Below are 13,918 nucleotides of genomic sequence, written 5' to 3'. Positions count from 1 at the left end.
TGTATAATCGCAAGTTAGTTGTAAACAACCACACAGTGGCTAAGATATGTAAAAAGTACCACCAGTGGTCCTCGTGTTCTTGTCAACAGGATACACTGCCAATCAGAGATAAGATAACAGAACAATAGTATTGGCCAGGGCACTAAGTTCACTGAGGTCAATAGGGTTACTGATATATCATAACCGGAAGTGACGTCTGTATGAAGATCATATTGCTGTGTTTATCGAAATTGTAGTGTTGTCATGGGCACAAGTCGTGTCATATTAGCAGACAGAGTATCTTTTGACAATTCAAGTTAATATTTTCTAATTAGTCTATCTCTGCGTCTGTATGACAGCCCGATTGTTGCGCCATTTCTCGTCTCTCATTTTTCATATCAGCGGTATTACCGTTTTCGTAAATTTCTAAATAATATTTTGCACGGTGGTTCGAAAGAATCGCCTTGCCAATCACCTGCCAATTTTATTCAAATAACTTTGTGAACAGTCTTCTAATAGTTACAATGTGGTAAAATTAAAATATGTGATGTAACAGATGTCAATGTTAAATCATATGCGGGTTAAATTTTCCAAAGTTTTATCATATATTATTTATTAATTTCAATAATTCTCGGCCTGAGCTCTTTGTAAGTAATCATCTATAGATGGCGCTGCAGCTCTAACCTAAGATCCGTCATCGAATATTGATTATCGCAAATTGATCCTCTTCTCACCATCTGCTTGAATCAAATTTTATTTTGTCTGTACGCATATTAAGAAGTATTTACTATATCTATATTTAAATGCTGTACCTAATTTGGAGTTCAAATCAAGAAACTTGATACTCTTCAAAACAGAGGGCGTATTCCCACACACTTCGTAATAACGAAATATTTACATATCAATAAACCAATATGGCCGACTTAGCAACCCTACTGATTTAAGTGTTCTGCTCAAAGTTCAACCGGTGATACTGGTATGTGATATTATTATCACACTTTGAAGTGGTCTGGTCATACTACCAACGTAAACATTGTTTGGTCAGGACATGAACTTACTAAAATAGTATAAAGCCGAAAAAAAGAAAAGAAATGTTTCTGGTCAGGGCATTTTGTATAAAGTGGTGCGATGGCGCGGATTTCTTTTTTATTATTCATAACCCGTCACTCAATCTACTATTTATGGCAGTGGCTATTCTTTTTATTTAGTATTTTAGAGCAAGTGTTAGGACAGGTGCCATTTGCTTGTTCATGATTGACTCTGCAGTTGTCTTCACTGAAGTAGGGAGGGTTATTTTTATGCCCCCCCCCCCCCGGACTGCAGACTGCATGGGCTGGACAGGCACGAAATAAAAGACCGACGCGAAGTTGCGCGCGCTGACCAGAGACGATTCTTTTTTTGGCCTAATAATACATCATCAAAATTTTGGTAAAGAGTGCCAACCCTTGTGCGGGCACTAAATTGTGATATTGCCCTCGCTCGCATGTGTTATTATTTAACTGTTGCACGCGAAATGACATCCCGGTCAATATAGTGTTCGAACTATTGCATACTCTCCCTCGAGAAGGCAACAGTTCGAAAATTATTGCACTGGCGTCATTGCGCATGCGTTCAATGGTATTTTGTGGCAGACGACATTGCTTCCTCAGTTGTGGACCTTCTCCAGAAAATTCCAAAATTGTGTAATTATCTGAGGAAGAACTTGCCGTCCTTGTTTCAGAGAAGGACTCGAAACGTACAAAAACTGCTGGCCTCGAAATGTACAGAGCTCGGTTGATATTTTACAGAAATACTGTACGTGTTGCCGTTGGGACTATCCTTGCCTTGGTCGAGCACAACCCAAAGAAGTTGTGTAGGTTGCTGCGTAATTTTTGTACAGGAGTCCGACGCACTGATAGTGATGAACTGTGTGCAAAACTGCACAAAACAGTCAACAAAAGGTTTGTTCCAGCAAGTAAAATATGTTCAAAATGTACATATTACGTACGCGTGTCACGGTGTTCTGATAATATCGCGACATGATGAGCATTCAACCAAATGTCGACTCAACAAATATTTTGACAACTTTATCCCCGTTCGAGTTCCCTTACGTATAGGCTTCTAATATTTACAACAAGCCAATGGTAAAATGAAACTATGCGATTTTATATTCTAAAACATACACAACATTACTCAATGGCTGGCTTACTTGAATAATTTATCTTATTTTTTATAGAAAAAGTGCAGTGGTGAAAGTGACATTTTGAGACATCGGACATCAACTAAAATAACTCAGGTAAGACAAAACCAATCTTGCCTTTATCTCCCTTTAAATTGGTACAAACTGAGTTCATAAACTTTTACTAAAATGAGAAAATACTTTCCTAAAACCTCAATTAAACTTCTGGTATATATTGTGTTAATGTTGATAAGTGCATTCTAGCATAGACGTAGACCCATATAGAGTCTATGATTCTAGCTATGACATCAAAGTTGTCTTCTGGCATTGTTAAAAACGTTCATCGAAAAGCTTAAGTAGGAATGTCTAGCTGATAGACCTTCAGGCTTTCTTACGATACGATACAACAAGCGACCTTCAGATCTGGCTCATACTTCTTTATGCCCCTCATACATACAATACTGCGAGTACCTTTTCAATATGTAGCATATTTTTAAGCCCCAAAATATATCAATTCATCTTGTGCACCATAAAATGTATTTAGCTAGTGGTAGCCAGGAGGGCCACCAACTACTGAACTCTTCAGTCTGGGCAGTAAGCATGCTCTATTTTTCATGCAATCCTATTTGGGGTGAGCGGTAGGTGGAGAGGACAAATATATGCATAAATTTGCAATATTTCTAATTATTTTTTTTTCTCAAATCAACATTTATAGTGTTATCTTTATTGAACATGAAAATGATAAAAAGCGGAAAAAAAAAGAATTAAAAACGTTCAAATCTTCGCATGTATTTTTCTTGTCCCAAGTGCACATCTGCCATTCGAATTGCAAGTATTGACATGATGATTAGGCGATATTCATGGGAAAGCGCCCTCATCGACAAAACAGCATTTTCTCTTGTTTTATAACATTCATGACAGCGAAAAATACAAATATTTTTACCTTTTACATATGTGATCTTTTGAGGGAGTTTTATCACCAATTTCTTTTCTTTATGTGGGAACTCTTACGCTGACATCAATCCGAGAGATATTCAGTTTGAACAGTTTTCATGAAGATTTCTACCTTTCAATTTTTATTTTTATTTATTTATATTTATTTTTTTGGGGAGGAGGGGACTTTTTTGGAAATTTGGGTTTTTCTGTCTTGAAATTCTGAATAGGGAACTCGCAAACCCACCATGTTGAATGTTGCATCATGGGAAATGTGATAATAAATACTAATCAATTAGCATTGTAAACGATAATGTTACATTGTTTGTAACCACAAATGATCAATTCATAGTCACCCTGACCATTGTGGGAGGTTTATTTTATCGGTAGCTCCAGATTAGGTGTTACGATAACCACAGATAATCCCATAGTCCTTTGCATCTGAGCATGCTCAGTTTGGATTGCAAGTTCCCTATTGAAAGTGGCTGATTTAAATATAGAGGTTGTCTGTGACAATCTCTGGTCAGAACACACAAATCATTTCGATAATTTTGATATCAAAAACATGATTTATTCTCTGTTTTTTTAATTCAGAATAACATCTATATTATCATAGCTTTGTAGTTCTACCAAACATAACTAAAACTACTGCAATAAAACAATAACAGTCAATCTATATTAAAGTGGTCATCTAGATTAAGATTGGGTATTGACTTTGGATTTTTAATTTATAAAACAATTTTATCATGGCTTCCTACTTAAAAAATTCAAAGTGAAAAAACACTGACCAAGTCTGTCTCTGTGACTCAATACATTGTAAAAATCTAAAATATGTCTAAAATGTTTTTGATTTTGCAGTCTTAGAGAATATTTTCAAAAGTCTTATTTTGAAGGAGGCAGCACAATATTTATGTAAAGCATGCATTTTAGTCATTGTATATCTTCAAGCTTTTTTTTATTTTATTAAAGTGGCCATATGGATGAGAATTTGGTATTTATTTTGGATTTTTATTTGATAAAAGTTTCACTTTGTTTTACTACTTGAAAAAATAATGCGAAAGAACATATACCAAGTCCATGTTCATAACTCAATACATTGCAAAAAGATGCACAAAGTGTAAAAAGTTTGTTATTGTACGTACAATAACAAATAATAATGTTTTGCCGTTTATTGAGATGTGGACATGGACTTGGTATATGTTATTTCACATTATTTTTTCAAGTAGAAAAACGTAGTGAAGCTGTTTTTTCAAATAAAAATCCAAAATAAATACCAAAGTCTCATCCATATGGCCACTTTAAAGTGAGCAAAAATAAGTTTTTAGTGATAGTTTCCAGGTTTACCAGCATCTTGAAGATGACTTACAATGTAAACTACATTATCTCAATTGAATGATGTAAAACATTAACATTACCCCATGACATGTGACTGCAAGTGTAGCGTACCCAGGGTATTTGCATGATTGCTTGCAGTGTTGTCTGCACCTGTACTCTCACCTGCTATGCGAGTGAAAGTGCAGCAGCAAGAAAGAGTATTTTTCCTCATTCAGCCAGAAAATACTCGTGACCTAAGGGTTGTCACTACTCGTCTGGCAACTCGTAGTGACAAACCCCTTAGGCCACTCATATTTTCTTTGGCTGAACGAAGAAAAATACTAGGTAACAACATCTAATTATATACCCTCAGTCTGTGCCAATAGAGAACTTACAAACCCGCCATGTTGAATGTTGCATCATGGGAAATGTGATAATAAATACTAATGAATTGGTATTGTAAACAATACTGTTACATTGTTTGCAACCACGAATGATCAATTCATAGTTACCCTGATCATTGTGGGAGGTTTATTTTATCGGTAACTCCAGATTAGGTATTATGATAACCACAGATAATCTCATAGTCCTTTGCATCTGAGCATTCTCAGTCTGGATTGCAAGTTCCCTATTTAAATTGGTGGAACAAGATTTTCTGGATATGCCCTCGCTGGTCGCGGTCTGCTGGAATAAACAGTACTTTTGATACGCTTCTTTTGAAGTCGTTTAAACACGCCCTTCATGTCAAGCCGCTCATCAGCCCTTGCGATGATCTCGTTGAGTTTACTGGCTCTCCATGATGGTGACTTTATCAACAGTGTGTTATCATCCAATGTCTCCTCATCTGACATTAATTCTGGTGTTACCCATTTCCATAATTCTTTTTCTTCATTACCTCTAAGAACACTTTCCCTTCTTTTCATTGACTGTAAACAAAGAAATCAAGACAAATACGTCAAAACAGGACACCACTTTTATTACATATATACCAGAGATTATTCGCACCGGTGCACACACATACTAGTTGTATTATTACATATGTACCAGAGATTACTTGCACTGGCGTGTGTGCATACTAGTGGTATTATTACATATGTAGCAGAGATTACTGGCACTGGTGTGTGTGCATACTAGTGGTATTATTAAATATGTACCAGAGATTACTTGCACTGGTGCACACACATACTAGTTGTATTATTACATATGTACCAGAGATTACTTGCACTGGTGCACACACATACTAGTGGTATTATTAAATATATACCAGAGATTACTTGCTCCTGTGCACACACATACTAGTGGTATTTTCACTGCAGTGCAATACTGAAAACATCACTGCATACCTACATACATGTGCAAAATGATATGCAAATGATATGCAAATGAGGGTGTGATTGTTCATTGTACATGAAAGAGTATCATTTTTATAGAAATTTATTGTTTCAGATAAACATATGTAGTAATAACAGAACCCCCATGCCATGTGAGTTCCAGTGTGGGTAATCAGGGATATATGCACTCATGCTTGTAGTGTTTTCTGCTGCACTTTCAGTCATTACGCTTGTGAAAGTACTGTCACAGAGAACACTGGAAGCACTCATGCAAATACCCTGATCACACCACACTTACACTTACTTGTGCATCATGGGGTTTTGTCATATTATATAACAGTATTCAAGGATAATATGTAGATTGCAATACATTTAATACACTTGTCATAACGACCAATTTTCCGGTTCCACAATACACTACGTTATACCACGTCACTTGTAATGTTACATTTAGGCTTGTTTCGTCTTTATTACATTTGAAATGACATTTTTATCATGAAATTATGGAAAGACATGTTGATTTTGTTAAATTGTCAGTGATTTTATAGAACAAATACTAAACGCCATCATTGACAGCGAAGGATTTTACTGGTAAGTCAAAGGTACAGTCAGGTGACAACCATCCCCTGTGTAGCGCAGGACACCCCCCCCCCCCACACACACACACACAGGTAATGCAGGAAACCCCCCTCAATCCCCCCCCCCCCCCCATACAGGGTGTTGTCTGGGAAGAAAGCATGGTGCATCTTGAAAGTCAATTCACTAATTTTAACCGAATCGTCATTTTTTATAAACTACTATTTCACAAAAAATGGAAAAAATGGCAAATTTCCAGACTTTCTGAGAGTGAATAACCTCAGTGTTATTTTCATTAAAATTATGGTCTTCATGTCTCACGGGGTGTTCCAAACCTCCTGCAAAGATGACACAAACCCCAACCTAGATATAAAAGCATCCAATCAAACTAATACATAGGTATATGTGGAATAAACTGTCTGTCTAAAAGTAAATGGAAAACATTTAAAATTGAGATTTGCTGAACTTAGAAACGTCTATATTTATCACCACATGTGTGGGCATTTAGTATATTCAGTTTCACCTAAACGGAAGCAACGGAAAACATTTAAAATTGAGATTTCTTGAACGTAGAGAAGTCTACATTTATCACCACATGTATGGGCATTTAATAATACTACACACGTTCACTTTCGTGTAAAGGGAAGCAACATTTGAAATTAAGATTTCCTGAACTTTGAAAAATCTACATTTATCACCACATGTGTGGGCATTTAGTATATTCAGTTTCACCTAAAGGGAAGCAACAGAAAATATTTGAAATTGAGATTTCTTGAACTTAGAGATGTCTACATTTATCACCACATGTATGGGCATTTAATAATACTACACACGTTCACTTTCGTGTAAAGGGAAGCAACATTTGAAATTGAGATTCCCTGATTTCCTGAATCTACATTTATCACCACATGTGTTGGCATTTAACATATTCAGTTCAGGAATATGGGACTATAGCTAGTATAGGTCATAATCCTTGGGCTACCACTTTCTGAAATTAGTGGCCCACTAGGACTACCAAAGAAAAAAATTTAATTTCGAGCCCTGCAAGATGATGACATCAAAACTCCTTGAATTTTAGTTGACTGAACAGGCAGACAATCACCTGTAATATAATGTATTTATAATAAATTGTATCGTTTTCAGGTAATCAGCAGAACTATTTTTGTGCTAGTATAAATTGTAAGGATGTGGTGTCGTTTACTGAAATAAATGCCACACGACTATTGGGATTGACAGACACACAGTTTAATTTAATTTAGTGTGACAATACCTTACAAAGTGACATTTGGCATCTGGTCCGGTAATTGATTTGACAAGTTTGCGGAAAATAACTCTTAAAAGTCATGAATATTAAATAGCCTCAGAAAGGGTAACGACCATCTAGGACATAGAACAGTACCCCCTATGTATGTGTATAATATACACACCATCATACCATACACAAGCTAAGTTATTGGCTTTGAACAAAATATATGGATTCCATATTCTGGTTGTTCGACATCACAACAACCTAAGTTTTTGGCTTTGAACAAAAATATGGATTCTGGTTGTTCTATACCTATGCCACTGGTTCTGCCATTAAAAACCTAAAACACGTGTACAAATTTTGTTATTGTATGTACAATTACTAAGTTTTCACACATTTATTAAGCTTTTTCAATGTATTGAGTTACAGCAGGGACTTGGTCTATGTTGTTTCACGTTAATTTTCAAGCAGGAAGCCATGATAAAATTGTTTTATAAGTTAAAAATCCAAAATAAATACTCAATCTTCATCCATATGGCCACTTTAATTATCATGTACAAATACTTACACACCATCTTGAGAGTTACAATGAGACAATACTGTGTAATATAGACAGATAAGGCTAATAAATCTACAAATACTTACACGCCATCTTGATGAGTTACAATGAGACAATACTGTGTAATATAGACAGAGAAGGCTAATAAATCTACAAATACTTACACGCCATCTTGAGAGTTACAATGAGACAGTACTGTGTAATATAGACAGATAAGGCTAATAAATCTACAAATACTTACAAATTACCATAGGTGGGGGGGGGGGGGTTCCTATGCAAATAAACCTGATTATTATTAAAACTATTTCTTTAATTATCATGTACAAATACTTACACGCCATCTTGAGAGTTACATTGAGACAGTACTGTGTAATATAGACAGATAAGGCTAATAAATCTACAAATACTTACAAATTACCATAGATGGGGGGTGGTTCCTATGCCAATAAACCTGATTATTATTAAAACTATTTCTTTAATTATTATGTATGAGTACTTACACGCCATCTTGAGAAGTTACAATGAGACAATACTGTGTAATATAGACAGATAAGGATAATAAATCTACAAATACTTACAAATTACCATAGGTGGGAGTGGTTCGTATGCAAATAAACCTGATTATTATTAAAACTATTTCGTTAATTATCATGTACGAGTACTTACACGCCATCTTGATGAGTTACTTTGTCGCATTCCTTTAGTTTTTTTCTTCAATTCAACACACATGTCCTCTCTATGGTTACGCCTCATTTGTTCATATCTACGTCTTATGGCCACTGTAAAAAAACAACAAATGTAAATGCAAAGTCATACACTAATCAATCAATCAATCAATCAATCCATCCATCAATCAATCAATCAGTCAATCAACCAATCAAAAGAATTTGTATACCATCAAAATCCAATAATGTAATGGTCTATGGCACTGAACAGGAACAATCCTAGGTCAATGTAAAAGTTAGAAAGCTCTTGCAAACAGATGTGTCTTGATATTCTATTTGAATTAATAATGTAAAGTCATACACCAATTAATCTATCAAAAGAATTTGTATAACGCCAAAATCCAATAATGTAATGTTCTATGGCACTGAACAGGAACAATCGTAGGTCAATGTAAAAGTTAGAAAGCTCTTGCAAACAGATGACTCTTGATATTCTCTTTGAATTTATAATGTAAAGTCATACACCAATTAATCTATCAAAAGAATTTGTATAACGCCAAAATCCAATAATGTAATGTTCTATGACACTGAACAAGAACAATCGTAGATCATTGTAAAAAGTTAGAGAAAGCTCTTGCAAACAGATGTGTCTTGTTGTCCTTCTTAAATTTATCAACAGTGTCTTTAGTAAACATCGTACTACCCCTCATGCTGTTATGTAGTAAAGATTGTCCTTGGCTTTCTGCCTAGCAAAATAGTTGGTGCATACCAGTCATCAGGTTAATTAATGAACACATATTGCCTGGCCATGAGGGCTATAGCACTCGTTTATTACACCCGAGGGACTATGAGTTACCAGAATTACATGCTATTTCCCGAGGCTGAAGGCTGAAGGCCAAGGGAAATAGCATGTGATTCTGGTAACTCACAGTCACGAGGGGGTAATGAATGGTTGCTATAGCCCGAATATAGGCCAGGCAATATGTGTTTTATAATATACCTCATGCTGTGAACTCGCGGTGGCAGACAACATCGTCAGAAGCTGCCATTTTGACCTGCTGTGAACTTGAGGTGGTCACGTGACCATGTAATAGTTGATGGAACTATTTCCCTAGGGAAATAGTCATTCTTTTTTTCCTATCACATGACTGATTCTAGCGAATAACATCCACTAGTGCCCTAATAGCTTGGCAATACATGTATAATAATATACTTACATTTGTACTGGGTAGCCGTGTACATATTACCAAACCTCTGTTGTAGCTGTAGCAGCAATCTATATCTGATTGACATATTATGTTGGCTGTTGTAATTGGCACTGGCGGATAAAAAAAAGTTTGGGTACTTTCCATTATTACAAAGCAATTATATTATATTATGTGTGTTTTCATTTCATAATCGATAATTTTTAACAGTACCGTAGAAGTGACAATCAAAGACAAAAGGAAATTATGAACCAATTAGTGATACTTTGATGAATATACTTTCAGACTGCTGTAGAAATGATAATTAATGTCAGTAGGAAACTATGAACCTACTGTTTTTATAACAAATAAATAATCTTTATTTATACTGGATAGTTCTTTAAGTGTATACACACTTGTCTTCCTTGAAGTTCAGCAAGGCCATCCCTCATGGGTTCAGTGTTAATGCAGGAGGAAACTGGAGTAGCCGGGGGAAAACCTGCGGTGTTCGGTAGAGTCAAACTCAACGACACTGTTCTTACTAATACAGTGTGGTAAATTTGAATCTCACCCTGAATGGGTTCGAACCTCAACCGCAGTGGTAAGAGGCAAGTGGTTTAACCACTCGGCCACCCACAACCCTGAATGTAAATATTCCAAATTTGGTTTGTAGATAATAATTTTCACCCAGCTACGTACTTGTGGTGCTTCTCTTACCATTAGTTATGGTATAATTGTTTTCTGATCTGCCTGTACATTTATTATCATTTTGTTAAATTGAAGAAATTTAGGGTTGGCCGGGACTTGAGAAATACAAAAATGAAAATGGCCATCCTCATGTGGAAGTTAAAATAATTATGCATAAGTTATACTAATTAATAATAATAAGTACTTACTCTCCAAAGACATGGAATTTCAAACTTCTGTCATTACCCATCATGTACTTGACTCGTTTCTGTGAAGAAAATAAACATTTGAAATCAAATGACAACAGTCTTAGAGGGAGTGTCTGCGGAAATGCTAACAATAGAGTAAGAAACAGAGGGGGAGTTTACGACACTTCAATAGGTAATAGCAGGCAGTTTTGGAGAGATGGCTGACAGTTCTGAGTGGAGGTCAGAGCTGACGGTGGGCAAGAGCCTGTAAAGACATTATTCATGTAATCAGCAATTCAATCAAATCCCCCCCCCCCCTCTCTCTCTCTCTCTCTCTCTCTCTCTCTCTCTCTCTCTCTCCATCTCTCTCTATTTCTCCCCTCCCCCTCTCTCCCCTCCCCCCTCTCTCTCTCACTGTACTTACACTCAATTCCATAATTGGTTCCCTTGTTCTTCTTATAGACTGCATCGGTGTATTAGTATTAATCGGCCGGGGTCTAGCTGGCTTGTCTGTGTGTACGAGTTGAGTTTGTAGTATTCCAAGGTTTTGTGACATCTGTTGTAACTGGTGCATTACAACACCTTGGAAGTTTCCTGACCTATTGCCCTCAGCATTTCCTGGATTTCCCGGAGCAGCATTAGTTTCCTGGTAACCCTGAGCTTTAGAGGGAATAAGGTGGGAAAAATAAGGTGAAAAAATCTAAGTGTTATAAATACTTATACCATAATAAAGAATTGTTTTAGATTATCCAAATATAATGTATGTGTGATGAGCCATGTTTCTTTCAACCTTCTTTGTACATGTCAAAAACCATTGTTCTCTGATGGAAAATCAGTTCGTTGTAACTGGGTTGTCGTATATACATTGTATATATTCATGTATACATCATCATACACCGCAGCCTCTTGTATACAATAGGAAAAATCATGGTTAATGATGAATCAGATGTATCTATATTATAGCAACATTGTATAAATCATGACTTACCATTGGATGTAATAGTTGCTGTTCTCTGTGGTTGAACGGTGTTGTAGTTAGACACACAACATTGCAAGCTGGTAGGTACAGGACTATGTTCTATTCCGTGTACATCTGTTTCATCCACCTCTACTTTGATGGCCCTTCCTTGGAATTCTTCTGGTACAGCATTAAATACTGCACTGTTTTCAAAATCATAGGACGCGTTTTCGGCAGTATTTGAGCAAGTTGTTTCATTGTCATGGTTGACGTTATATATGGTGTTATTGATGGTTGGTGTTTCGTTACTCATGTTGACGTAATGTTCTGTGTTAGCGTCACGTCTATCGGTGTAACGGTCTGCGTTAGTTTCTGCTCTCATGACGTATTGTTCCGTGTTTGCGGCATGAGATGTTTCACTATCGTAATTAACGTTACGTGCCGTAGCATCTACATGTCTGGTATCAATGCGCGCACCCACGTTTACGATTGACGTTCCACTGCCATGATCAACACATCGGTCAGTGTTACTGATACAAAATGTTTCACTATCACCTCCATGATCAACGACACTACATGCTTTATTCGTAGACATTCTTGCAATGTTTCTAGGTATGTTAGGAACTACAGTACTAGTTCTTTCACTGCTTTGATTTGGGTGGCACTCAGTATTAGACATGTAATTCTTAGTAGACGCTGCACGATGACCGAGCTCATTAGTATGCATACGTTCACGGGCGCAGTCATAATCATATTGCACGCTATTTATTTGCATACTTTCGTTGTCGCTACCACAGTTTTGGACATCTTCCTGGTCATCATCATCTTCCATCATGACTTGATCTGATTGAATTGTTTGTTTGTTATTACAACATTGTAAACTAACGGGCGTTACATTTTGACATGATGCTTGTTCGTCACTGCTTCTTGTTTGCGATTCACGAACACTTTGGTGTATATTAAGGGTTCTAGCTTCTTGTCGCATCTTAAGGATCTGCGTATCGTCATCTTCTGGCATTACAACAACATAACTTTCTGTAGGACTGACAGATTTCATGTGTTTTTGGTGCAATGCATCAACATCTGTAAACCTGTGAGTTGTATTATCGTTTGAAATCACATCATCACTACCAGTGCATGTCTCATTGTTGTCATGGTTACTTTCACATTCATCATTATCTGGCATAATGACAATGTAACTGTCTTCTGTGTTGTCATGGCGATTTCTTGGTTTCTCACTTCTTTTATTGTTTGCATCGCTGGTGCTCGTATCCATGTTGGAGGCACCAGAGGTATTTTGGCATTGCATCTCATTTCTATCATGCTGTTGGCATGGCGATGAAGAAGAAATAGTTTGATTTCTTTGACCACTTTGTGGTAAACTTGTATTTTGTTGCCGAGCACAGTAAGCATCTGTAACTAATATCTCAGTAGTAAATCTATTGGCAAAATTACCTACGTTTGGTGAAAATCGACATTTTGTCAATTTAGCCCTTCGGAGTTGCGTTGAGCCAAGATGACAGCCCGCTATAACATCATTATTTGGCCTTATTATCCTGTTGTTGCTTTGAACTTGATTCATGCAGTCATTTGCATTACTTCCTGTACTTGAGTTGGCTTTGAAGATTCCACATGGGAAAGGAACTTGATGTGCACCATCTTTGCGAGTCGGTGAACATTCACTCTTTTTAGTTGAACTTTGAGCAGGTACTTTTGCATTTTCATCTGAGTAGTCCAGTGGTTGAACACATGATCGATGCGTGTATTTCTCTGGATTTGATGAGATGTCTGTATTTGTTGTGTTCTTGTTGTACCCAGTAGAGTTTGTTGGTTCTCTGTTGTGGTGTGATGTTATTGGGACTCTTACAACGTGACCACTGTTACACAGGTAATTAATTAGCTGGTAGACGTCTGTTGACACAAAATAAACAACACAATCAAAATTCAGATTTGGCCTAATAAAAAATTGTGTGGTACCGGTTACGCTCAATTTTACATTTTAAAATAGGTGGGGTAGATAGATTTTTTATTGTATTTTATTATTATATTTTTTTCATGTGTGAATGTCTAATTCAGGTTTTCCATTGTTTTCCAAATGGTCTCTGTGTTGTTTATTTCTTCCTATCAGATGTAAAGCCAT

At 36.4% G+C, this 13,918-nt stretch overlaps 1 protein-coding gene across 1 annotated transcript; it reads right to left on the bottom strand.

Moving 5' to 3' along the window:
- Window positions 1-5,016: 5,016 nt before the first annotated feature.
- Window positions 5,017-13,054, bottom strand: LOC144450121 (uncharacterized). The gene is made up of 6 exons (XM_078140689.1): window positions 11,809-13,054; window positions 11,245-11,480; window positions 10,842-10,900; window positions 9,979-10,079; window positions 8,763-8,875; window positions 5,017-5,310 (listed from the first exon to the last, which is right to left on the bottom strand). The coding sequence occupies exons 1-6, from the start codon at window positions 13,052-13,054 to the stop codon at window positions 5,017-5,019; spliced, it is 2,049 nt and encodes a 682-aa protein (XP_077996815.1).
- Between the last annotated feature and the right edge of the window lie 864 nt (window positions 13,055-13,918).

This window comes from Glandiceps talaboti, chromosome 19, assembly GCF_964340395.1.
Source record: "Glandiceps talaboti chromosome 19, keGlaTala1.1, whole genome shotgun sequence".
NCBI lineage: Eukaryota > Metazoa > Hemichordata > Enteropneusta > Spengelidae > Glandiceps > Glandiceps talaboti.
Note: the sequence above shows the minus strand (reverse complement) of the source record. Positions and strands in the feature narration are given on the sequence as shown.